We start from the raw sequence: 12,356 nt of genomic DNA, 5'->3' as shown, positions 1-12,356 counted from the left end.
ACATAAAGACTGTGGCGGGGTTAATAATTACTATCCATATAGTTGATTTAGTTCCTATTATATTAATTTTATTCTACGGTATTTTGATAATTTTGTTGTAACTGTACACTATTTCAGATTTAAAAAAAAAGTGGTGGTTGGGGGGGGGGGGGTAGTAAAAAAAAAATTGACCTGCCATATGGTCATGTGCTGGTCTTCAATCAGCGGCTGTTCTTTGTTGTGGTTTTCTTCAATTCACTGTAGGGAATTTTGTAGATTTTTGATAACCTCTATAAAATATGTTCACAACTTTTCTGTCAAGTAAAAGAGAATAACAGATGTTTAATCATTGTTGAAGACTGTGTATAAATATTGACCTCTAAAAGTCTTTCTGTTTCAATGAGTTGCAATCTTGTTTTTTTCATTTGGCGTATACCCAACATGTTCATCATGTTCATGTATACATTGTACACCCTACATGTTTATCTTAATTGTACAATTACAGTAGTTGTTTACTTTATAAATGTGCATCGGTGTGTTGACAAATGTACATGTACAATACAAACGATTTCAATATCGTAAGGCTACAATTAATTTGGAAAAACACGAAAACAGTCTAATTTCTCATTTTATTTCTTTTTCCATAATTATGTAAAAGAAAGTTCGACCTTTTTTTTAGCTTTGATTTCAACTTCAAAATTTCCATCTGCTGTAGGCATGTGTCTTTTTTAACTCGAGGTCACATTCACATATAATTTCCTTTACACAATACTTTCATTTCATTGCAGATCCTCCCACTTTTGAAACAACAAACATTGTGTACAACACTTCTAGCAGTGGAAAAATATATATTTCTCTTCATTTTGTCAAAGTTTTTCCATTGCCAAATTGTTCTCTAGCTTTAGAGGTAAGTATGTCAAATTTACATGATTGCATACCATGTACATAATTGTTGTTTTTTTTTTTTTTGCTCAATAACAAACTTTTAATTATGTCATGGTAAATATTATGAAGGTAACCTACCAATAATTTCTACAGAAATGAACGTTAGCCTTGCTTATAAAAACATTTGCATATAGTTACGTGAATGAGACACTGCAAAATGATTAATTAGGGGTATACGTGAAAAAGTTTGTAAAAGATGATGTCCAAAGATCTCAATCATGAAGTATATATTACTGAGCAGGTATTTTTAAAAGAAAATGAAAAATGTACATACAATTGGTTAATAAAATTTTGGTAAGAGTGTATCTATTGTACTTGTTTGTTGATATAACCCATTGTCACCAACATGGCTAGTCGAAGTAAAAATTGCATCCGCACAACTTTCATCCGCACACTGATTTAATGATTAACTAATATGTGCAATCTTTTTTTTTCAAATGTAGTGTTGAGTATCTGTAGCATATGTTTGTTTTATTGATACCTGATCAAAACACAGAATACGGGACGCACCTAACTCTCAGGTTGCTTGGCCGACCTCCCCGGAACATTCCCGTTCAACTGCGTTCAAACAATAATAGGACATTCCAGATAATTGAGGATAGTAATACGACTTTTTCACTTTTCGTATCTTATCGCTGTCTGTTCTCAAACAGGGCCATCATTGGCACTGTGGAAACGTCGCATTACACTATAACTTATGGTGACCCCTATTAAAGGAGGGAGATTCAGAAGATACATACATTTGTACATACTACAACCAGAAATAACATGCGGCGTATATTATTTGTATCGCAATCGGATTCTACCCGCAACTTTTTAGTTATTGGTAATATTAATTAAGTGCAGAACAAAGGGGCCTAAATGATGTAATTTTCATTCGACACCATTGTCCTATATTAGTTATATAAAGTTGAATTCTCTTATAAGATAGTTTTTACGTCATGCCGGTCATAAAATTGGGCCTCGTTATTTTAGTAGAATACATGTGAAAATTATATACATGATAGCCTGTTTGTAATTGGGGTTTAAGATGCCGCCAAGGTTATATGTGTCTATTGAAAATATGCAGGTGTCTTTTTTATTTGTATTTCAGAATAAATATTACCAATGCAAAAATTCCTCCATAGTAAAGCATAGCGTTTATTACGAGGTCTTCTTGAACTGTGAAGTCAACAACTGCAACACCAAACCGCAGATACGATGCCATTTGATTGAAGAATATCCGATACCATGGACGACGTTTCAAGTTTGTAAAGGTATACTTTTCGATGAACTAATTCATTGGAAAATATAGTTGTTTCGGAGTTTGTACGATTACGATTGTAAGATTTATTTTATTACTTTAGTTACTGTTACTTGATAGAGTTTTATAAAGTCCTACCACAAAGTAGGAAATCTGTCGAAAAATTATTCTTCGAAGTCTTAAGTCGGTAACTTACGAATAGTTTATTTAACAAAGTTATACGTTCTGCCTGATCTAATTATGAGAGAGAATTCTTTCTTATATTTCTGATGTAAGCAATATTGTCCCTACTCAAATGTATGCTCCTAACAACTATATTGACCAGTGACTATTATTGTTTTGCTGTTTTTGTCAAGCCATTCAATTGCAACAAATTGTCATTGAAATACATTTGATTTGAATAGGATTGATGTACCTTAAATATGAAGATTTTTTTACAATGAATGAGGGTTATCTCACTTAACACTTCAAGTCAAACTACATACATATATATATATAAATAATATAATGATACATAGTTGCTTCAAAATTCAAAAATACTGTCCAATGTCAGTATATCTTGACAAAATATTAAAACTACACGTTCTGAAAATTAAATGCGTTCATACGTCCAAAGAGCTTTTCTGGATATATTGTCAACAGGAACGCTGAAAGCCAAATATTTGAAAGACAAGGATGTATATATAAGAACCGGAAAAGTTGAAGAGTTATTAAACCAAATATTACATAGAAATAGCCAAATTATTTCTAAGGTAAACTTTGCAACTTTGAAAATGCATTCTAAAGAGCCATACACGTTGATAAAAAAATCCATTTTGTGTTGGTAAATGTTGAAGTTTGTAATTTGAAAGCACTGTTCTTCTTTATAGAACAGAACAGGCCAGGAAAGACGGATGATTTCGAACTTGGCTATGGAAAAATGTAATCTTTAGAGGGGTTTTGTTAATATCTTTTCAATTGAGATTCTAGAAGTGTACTTATCATCACATTTGTGGCATTTGGAGTATTATATATTGGACCTCATTTTGGAGTGTATTGCGCATTTCTCTTCAATCGAGATATACAATGAGTGTTCCTTTTGGTGGTATCAATGACAGTTGGGGAGTTACTGTGGATCCCATTGCGAAGAAACAAATACGGATCTTTTATGCATAGACATTCATGAACTTATCATTGTGAAGAGGCAAAAAAAACCTCGGGTTTCGTTATCGTAGATTTAACATGGAGTGGATACTTGATGATAATGTAAATGTGAGTAATTCAGAACACTTGACATAAATGATACCTGCAATGGAATTTTGAATGTTTAATCTTTTGCAAATATTATGAAAAGTTTTATTTGGACTATTTTAGTCATGATGTTGACACACGCAGCTTCATTTTCCACCTGTTAGGTTTTGAGGTTATCGCTACAGTCTGTTTTGTTATGAAAACCAAATATTATCAGTATTATTTTAGTCAACCAAAAATCCTTTGTAAATTAAAGGACAATATTCCTGATTAATACTTGATTTTGCACTCAATTTCCCCATTTATCATTTTCCTCAAGAAAGCTTATGATTTCAGAGTGATAATATTTTTCATGATTCAATATTCTGATCGTTATCAAATGACACAAGTCTTTTTTTTTTTATAAATTACAGTTACAAGATCAACAGATAATACGAAATTTTTAAACACTTTATGAACTGTGAGGAATGAAACAAAAATGAAAAATGACAAAAATACAAACAACAGTCTGCAGATCATTACTTAAAAAAACCTCAAGATCAATCTTAAACGAATCCTACACAAACCGTGGGGGGTCTCTCGTGCTGGCGTCAGCAAATGAATATGTACATTCACCGACATCTGGTGCATCTTGATTGAATTGAGATGATGGTTTCCTCTCAACCAAACAACGGCTTGTAACTTTGATAACATATTGTATCCAATCAGTGATACCAGAAGGGTCATTTGTCGGATTCTATGTGAAAAAACATGCACTTATTCGAAGACGGATGTTTTTGCTTGTATTTCTTCTGGACCAAATTAACATATTGCCTTTGATTATGATGTTGTATCATTAAGAAGAAACCATTTAACTTCAAGAGGGGGTATGATTTTTATTCTTATTTTATTGAATTTTCAAAGCTATCAATCATATTATTTTGTTGAAAATTTAACACTATAAGGTATGGGGAAAATCTGGATTCAGAATATGTTTTTTGTCCTCTGCTTGAACAGAATATTTTTTAAATTTTTATTAATTTGGGAATCAGAATATTTTTTTGGGAAAAAAAATGACCCCACCTTAATGTTAAATGGTCGTTCCCTTAATAATTATATCTTGTGGCAAATTCAGTTTCCATCCGAAAAAAATAGTAGTTGACTGAGATGATTTAATTCAGTGTGAATATATTGAATGAAGATTCAGTAATAGATAGCAACACTCCCACGAAACTATTTTAAAAGTATTCTACCAATACATGCAAATGATAAGCATATGTCAATGCTTGCTAAGACATTAGCAAACCTAATTTCTTGTTTTTGTCTGCATATGTTTTCCAGAAAATAATCACATGTTGCAGACCATATTGATATCAAGTATAATTCCAACAGGCTGCCTATTTGTTATTATTGCTATAGTGATAGTGATTTGCTATAAAAGAAAATCAAAGTCTGCGAGAGGTACCTTATTGTTAACTTTATATTAATTATTGTAAGATTTTAATCAATATTTAACAGTTGGCATAGAAAAATACAAATTACAGTAATTAGTCGGTCAAGTCACGGGTAATGAATATAGCGACTGTTCCTGGTAATTTGTATCAATTGTTTAAGATAACGAAAACACGCCGTAAGTGAGGTGAGACTCAGACAAATCTACGGGTAACAAATACAAGATGTGACCGTTAATATAACGTGAAACTTTGTAGTTTCTATATCATTTGTTCTTACTCATAAGTCTGTATCAGCAGTTCACTTGTATGTATAAGAAATGAGCGGTACGAAATAATTGTGATATGTAACCATAAGTTAATCAAACGTACTAAGTCTTCTACCATCAACACTTTATAACAGTAAAATACTTACAAAACATACATGCAAACAATACAATTAATTATTTTAATTGTTTACTAGAGTATGAGTTGCAAGCAACCCTAAAAGTCTGGGTTACTGAGTAATAGAACATCATCAATCTATATGAAAATGCAATTGAAGAACTTACAATATGATCTGTTTTTGAGAATTTTTGTAGAAATTCTGCTTCATGTTAGTGCAAACATGTCGACCATTAGTGCCTTATAGAACAAATACTTTGTGTTTATATTAATTCGCCAAACTCACGCTTTACCAGGTTTTTCTGATAATCCTCAACTGAATTTATGCAAAACGGGTTGCATAGAGAGATTTTCAAGTTAGGAATGTTTTGAAAACAAACAAAAGATTTTGTTTTAATGTTGACTGTAAATTATTATATCATAATCTTCAACATTCAGTTTTAATAGTGATTATAACCGAAAACATTATGCAAGACAGCAACACATTGATGTATCAATATAATGTAGGAAGATAATAATTTTTATTAGTTGACTATAATTGCAGCTGATGTAGCTGAAGATACAATGCTTCCAACTAAAACAGGAGAAGCTAAGCAGTCATAATATATTAGAAACGGTGTGTTTAGTTGTATATGCAGGTAATCAATACGGTTAATGTCTCTTTTTTCAAAGTATATGTTTTTACCATCTGCAATACGCATTAATACTATCCAAACATACAATTTGATCTTAAAAGGTTTGTTTTTGATATATTTAAGAAATGGGCAAATGATACAAAATGATCATTTAAACTCATAAGTCGAAAATAGATCGACAACGCCATGGCTAAATATAATAATGCACACAGGCAGTCTTTGCTCTCCTCCGTTATCTTTCAATGCAATATGCCGAGATACAGTCAGATAGGTTGGTTATGTTGAGTAAGGTCATTTTTTTTGGAAATATCTAAGAGACCAAATGACAAACAATTAAGAGTGCCCAACCGTTTGTTGCGTTTTCACAATCAGCGTTTATTAAATCTTCTTATTTTGAAAACTTAAAGCCATGATATGAATGATTTCACGTAGTAAGTAATTTTGTCGCACTTCGTGATGTTAATTTACACTCTTTGCAATGAATACACAGGAACCGATTTGTTCAGTCCCCTGACGTCACGGTGTTGTTACGACATTGTTGATTAAGTTGTATCAAAGCGAATTGTCAGTGCTTAGGAAAATTAATGTAGTTGTTTGCATTTGAAAATTCCATGAACTAATCATTGACATAAATTTTGTAACTTTTTTATAACGTTATATTTGCAGTCGAATGAAGACTAGAACTTGCTCTCTGGATCAAAATTTATCATTAGCTATCAAACTAAAAGAAAGATTTTAAATGGGGAAAATGACAGCTTAGAGATTCGTAGATACCAATGGTGGCTGTTCTGTTTTGAGACAATGTATGGAAATACACATTGATTATTTTTTTTATGATTTATTACTTATCTATACCATCGTATGTGTTCACTATGCTTTTTTGTCTTTTTGTCTAGTCATGGTACACAATACTTTGTTTATTACTACTTCCCCCCTTAAATTTCCACAAACCTCACAGGTTTCACTTTGCAGAAACAAAAAAAACTGGAGATTCAAATACTCTAACATCATGAACATTTTCAATCACCCAAATAATTTAGTCTTTCCATGGATATGCTTAGTAGTTTTTTTTTTAAATTTCATTACAAATGGTCTTTCCTTTTTGTTAAAATTCATATACGTATGTCATATTCTCAACCATATTTAGGATCATCTAACTATGCAAACATTACAAAGAAGTAAAACAATGTTTCTTAATCATGTTAATGTCCAGTCATACCTTTTTATGACTAGAACTCGGAAATGCACAACCAAACTACCATGGATATGCTTAGTAGTTTTTTTTTTTTAAATTTCATTACAAATGGTCTTTCCTTTTTGTTAAAATTCATATACGTATGTCATATTCTCAACCATATTTAGGATCATCTAACTATGCAAACATTACAAAGAAGTAAAACAATGTTTCTTTATCATGTTAATGTCCAGTCATACCTTTTTATGACTAGAACTCGGAAATGCACAACTAAACTACAAAGATGGTTAAGTCTAATGACACATTTATTTTTTGTTTCTTTTTGTTTGTATTATAAGTCAAAGTTATTCTGTTCTTACACATTTAGAATAAACACAATGATGTTATCATCTTATCACGTAATCATAATACAAGAGTGTATTGTGTGTCAAAATATGAGATTAACGTCTGAACATTTTTTTATTATTCGATGATTCAAATTCTTTATTGTTATTTTAGTGTTTCACATGTTTCTATAATAATATTTAAACAGCATTTTAACAGATTTAAAAGCACATACAAGCAATTGATTTTGCATAAATATTTGAATCTTGAAGCCTACTATACATGCTATTGTGAAGTTCAATTTTACCCTTAAATCTATTAAAATCAGTTATCTATTAGTTATAACCTAAATATACTTCTACTTTGTGTACATTATTTTTTTGTTAATTTTTAATGTTATTTGGCATATTTGGATCGATTTTAGTCGAAATTTTATATTATTTTTTACTCTGAATTCATGTTTTACGTTCAAGGAATATACTATTCTATGTGCAATTATAATTATAATGTTACAGGTATTACAATATAATTATCTGTAATAATCGTTCTACTAAAGCATTATTAGGTATGTGTTCTTTTGAATTCGGGGTTCAAATTGTGTAAACCAAATAACATCGACATTTCATCTAAACCAATTTGTTTATTCATTTCATTTAAACGCTGAAGGTTTGACCTTTTAGATAGGGACTGTTCAGGTTTAGTATCAAATCTAAAGATTGTTTCAATTACCTGATATACTTAACCTCAGTACATATTTGTTGGGAACAATTATTTATGATTTTGACATTAAAAATAAGGTAGTTTGATATCTTCCTTAACGCAACAAATGAACAGATAACGAAAGAAACCATTCTTTTTTTTAATTTTGTATAACAATTGTACATATGTATTTTCAATTCGTCGAATCGGTTTGAAATTCTGTTCTCATTCCCTAACAAATTAAAGAAGACAATACAATCCTTCATACTGAGGATTTTGTTTGAAAGTTTTTTGTCATATCTAGGGGACAACAAATGAACGCAACTAGTTAATCATTTTTTTTTTGCCAAAAAGAAATAAAAAAAGAAACACCCTTGGTGAGAACGGTGTTTGGTAATTATGATGAATTTTATTATGCTACCTTTTTTGTCACGTACGTCTGCGGCTCAAACGTATCTCTCTTTAATATTTCGGAAAGATAATTCCCTCCGAGATAAATCGAGATTAACGAAACGCCGATGCATTGTCTACTACATTAAATTGACATTTTCTAGTAACAAGTTACAATCTAACGTCGGAATTCGATTTGATTTCCTCCTGAATATTCCATGAAGATGGGCATTTTGATTAAAAGAAAAGATGGCGTTCCATCTAAGACATATTAAACTTCAAAGAATAGGCGAGGGATCAAAATAGTTTCGTTGACACAAGATCTTCCCAGAACATGTATGTCGAACTTAACGTTTCGTTTCTTTTTTGTGTTTTGGGTATTTTATACATGTGCATCTATATATAACTTTGGTATATATATTTTAAAAAAGTAAATTCGCTTAAAAGTAGCTTGAATATTAAAACGGTTGCATAATACACTGTTATAAAGCATGTTTCTGTTTATTTACTATTTGATAAAATGTATCTGTTTTTAGCTCACCTGGCCCAATGGTCCAAGTGAGCTTTTCTCATCACTTGGCGTTCGTCGTCCGTCGTCGTCCGTCGTTTGTTAACTTTTACAAAAATCTTCTCCTCTGAAACTACTGGGCTAAATTTAACCAAAATTGGCCACAATCATCATTGGGGTATCTAGTTTAAAAAATGTGTCTGATGACCCGGCCAACCAACCAAGATGGCCGCCATGGCTAAAAATAGAACAAGGGGTAATATGCAGATTTTGGCTTTTATCTCTGAAACTAAAGCATTTAGAGCAAATCTGACATGATAATAATGTTTATCAGGTCAGGATCTATCTGCTCTAAAATTTTCAGAAAAATCGGACAATCTGTTGTTGGGTTGCTGCCCCTGAATTGGTAATTTTAAGGAAATTTGCAGTTTTTTGTTATTATCTTGAATATTATTATAGATATAGATAAACTGAAAGCAGCAATAATATTCAGCAAAGTAAGATCTACAAATAAATCAACATGACCAAAATGGTCAATTGACCCCTGAAGGAGTTATTGCCCTTTAAAGTCAATTTTTAACAATTTTTCGTATTTTCTTTTAATCTTTTACAAATGTCTTCTCCTCTGAAACAACTGAGACAAATTTAACCAAACTTTGCCACAATCATCATTAGGATCTCTTGTTGAAAAAATGTGTCTGATGACCCTGCCTGCCAACCAACATGGCAGACATGGCTAACAAAAATACATAGGGGTAAAATGCAGATTTTGGCTTATATCTCTGACACTAAAGCAAAAGTATAACGGTTGCATTATTTCATGAATGAATTGTAAATAAAAATATCAGGTGAGTGACACAGGCTCCTTGGAGCCTCTAGTTTTATATACACAATACAAAGGCAGCTTCTTGATTGAATATTGCATGTATTAAAACCCAACCATTTTTTCTTTATTATATATTTTTGTAAATGCTGAGACGTTAAGATTGTTTTATACATTTTGTGCATTCGAGACAATTTTGCAATTTTACATATTATGTGTTCAGATATTTAACATGTTAAACAAGTAAAATGTAATGTCAGTGTTGTTGTGTCTGGTCCTCTTTGTAGTAGAACATTCAATTGAAATAGTGATACATTTTTGTTTTTTTAGAATACAATTATAAGTCTACCAGATCTATCTAAATATCAACAATATGCAAAATATATTAAAAGTTAAGTATTTTATGGCAGTGTAACTGTTTAAGATGCATGTTTGCATATTAATCAATTTTGTACGCCCGAGATTCGGCTTGGATTCAGGTAAAACAAATTATTTCAGTCTATTCCTCAAAAACTATATCGCTTGTCTGATAAGTGGGATGAATTTGGATTTGCAGTAATGGCTGCATCTTCCAGCATGTGTTACATATTTTGGCTTCTTTACAAAATTTGATTGTAAGATTGAATCTAAAGCTGCGATGAAATATGGTTTTAAATTGCCTATAGATATCTTCTCCCCAATTTCATATAAACATTAGAAGATGAATCGGTATGATTGCCAATTGGACAGCTATGCACTACAATTCAAGTAATGTGTTTGTATGCGATAATAGACAACCGTACGGTCTTCAACAATGAGAAAAAACCATACCGTACAGTCGGCAACCCTGTTTGAATTAGGATACAATAAGAAGGGCAGTTGAAGAGAGTTTTTCAATAAATCTCTTGATAGGCCGAAAGTATTGGATTTTATGAATGATTGTTTTCTTATTTGATTATGTTATATTACAATTTGATTATAATATAGATCCTGCTTCCGAATACTTTGCAAACAAGGCAGGTTTTATTTTGCCTTGACTTCTTCTTTATTGAATATTGATCAGTATAAGGTTTTCGTGATTCAGTGTTTTTCTAAGATTTTAAGGCAAAGTTTCAAAGGCGAATGCATTTAGGAATATATACATGTTTCCCTATTCTTAAAAAACTACGTCCTCCAAATGTAAGAAATATGTTGCTTATAAAAAAATTCGACTGTACTTTATTTTGTCACTGTTACATTATTCTTTCTTAATTATACTGTAAATTCGTCCGATTTTGTATGATCTTCGTCAAAAACCTTCAATGTTACAGTCTTTTGATAACGAAGAGTGGTGTTAATATACCATTCTATAGAAAGACGTGTGTCTTAGAACTCACTGATATATAGGGTCTAAGTAAGAAAAGAAATGTAATTTTGGAAAATTCATCATAACCTAGAATAGTAAGTACGAAACACAATGGATAACGTTATTCGCAAAAAGATACGATACACTCTCTTGGCTAACGGTTTCTTTCACATATATCTACGCTTATGCATTATATCGCAGACAAATGTAAAAGAGGGGCGAAAGATGCACAAGGCTTACTTTTTGCAATATGACTGTTCAAGAGTTTTGTTAGAATCGGAGTAGTTATCGAGAAATGTTGTAGAGGCAAAACTTTTGTTCAATGCCTATCATAAAACATTGAAGCTAACGTTAGGTTGGGAATGTTTTGCTTATAAAACACAATTGTCATTCTGAACCAGGTACTCGGCTAATCATGGCGATATTTGATTCTTCTTCTTGTGTTGTGTGCTGACAATACTTCAAATATTTCCCTACAAAATAGACCGATAACAATACATATAATAGATGAAAAACGGTATCTATCATACGCCCCCTTCCCTTATTTGAAAAATAACACATAAGAAAAACACTAAAGGCACTTAAAATTTTGGCTTATCTAAACTTTTAAAGGTTCTTTACACAATTTAGAGATAAGATACGGTAACACTATTCATGGTATTTAAAACAAAATGTAATCTAAAGCAAGCTAGTATTCATGATTTGAGAGAGAATACATGATATCTATGTTCTAATATATAAAATATTATCGAAAGTTGATGCATGTATATATCAATCTATCCATTAAGTCCTACACTTCATAAGACAAGCAAAGAACTATGAAGCGATCATATTCCTGGCTAATATGGGTATTAAAAAGTTTTGCTTTTCCAGAACTTACATTTTTGGCAATAGCAGTAGATTAAAGTTGTTGCAATCAAAATAATTGATAAACATACTACAGCCGACAGCAATAAGGGTTTCCAAATAAGCCCAGTTAGTGCTGCTGAAATAAAAATAAACAAACGTCACACAGCATAATCATTATTTTAGTGTTTAAAGTAACATGAGTCAGAATTAATTATCCTTTTATTGAAGGTATGCTCTAAAAAAAACTCTTACACATACTTGGATATCGTTATTGAGAAATTTATTATTAAAAATCTCAACACTAATTTGGGGGATCAACATGGAAGAAGTTTTAATAAATATATGTATAAATTTTACAAACTTATAGATAAGGCAAATTGCATACTGATAACTGTCTC

General features: G+C 31.2%; 1 protein-coding gene and 1 long non-coding RNA gene across 7 annotated transcripts in view; one reads left to right on the top strand and one right to left on the bottom strand.

The window, feature by feature from the left end:
- Positions 1-10,047, top strand: part of LOC127736607 (uncharacterized) — a 28,753-nt gene extending 18,706 nt beyond the window's left edge. For 2 of the 6 annotated variants that reach the window (XR_007999072.1, XR_007999071.1), the window contains exons 4-8: positions 768-886; positions 2,018-2,180; positions 3,037-4,837; positions 5,756-5,849; positions 6,513-10,047. Coding sequence is in view for 2 of the 6 variants with exons in the window: in XM_052247166.1 (XP_052103126.1) it covers positions 768-886; positions 2,018-2,180; positions 4,718-4,837; positions 5,756-5,814 (461 nt within the window). In the remaining 4 variants the exon portion in view is untranslated. The remainder of the gene's footprint in view (positions 1-767; positions 887-2,017; positions 2,181-3,036; positions 4,838-5,755; positions 5,850-6,512) is intronic. The other 4 variants (XR_007999069.1, XR_007999070.1, XM_052247166.1 and 1 more) reach the window with 4 other exon arrangements.
- Positions 10,048-10,959: 912 nt separating this feature from the next.
- Positions 10,960-12,109, bottom strand: LOC127736608 (uncharacterized). Its single transcript, XR_007999073.1, has 2 exons — positions 11,990-12,109; positions 10,960-11,582 (listed from the first exon to the last, which is right to left on the bottom strand). It is a non-coding gene; the product is annotated as an uncharacterized LOC127736608 (long non-coding RNA).
- Positions 12,110-12,356: the final 247 nt, after the last annotated feature.

This window comes from Mytilus californianus, unplaced genomic scaffold (assembly GCF_021869535.1).
Source record: "Mytilus californianus isolate M0D057914Y unplaced genomic scaffold, xbMytCali1.0.p SCAF_34, whole genome shotgun sequence".
In the NCBI taxonomy this organism is placed as follows: Eukaryota; Metazoa; Mollusca; class Bivalvia; order Mytilida; family Mytilidae; genus Mytilus; species Mytilus californianus.
The sequence above is the reverse complement of the archived record's forward strand: the minus strand, read 5'-3'. Positions and strand labels throughout refer to the sequence as shown.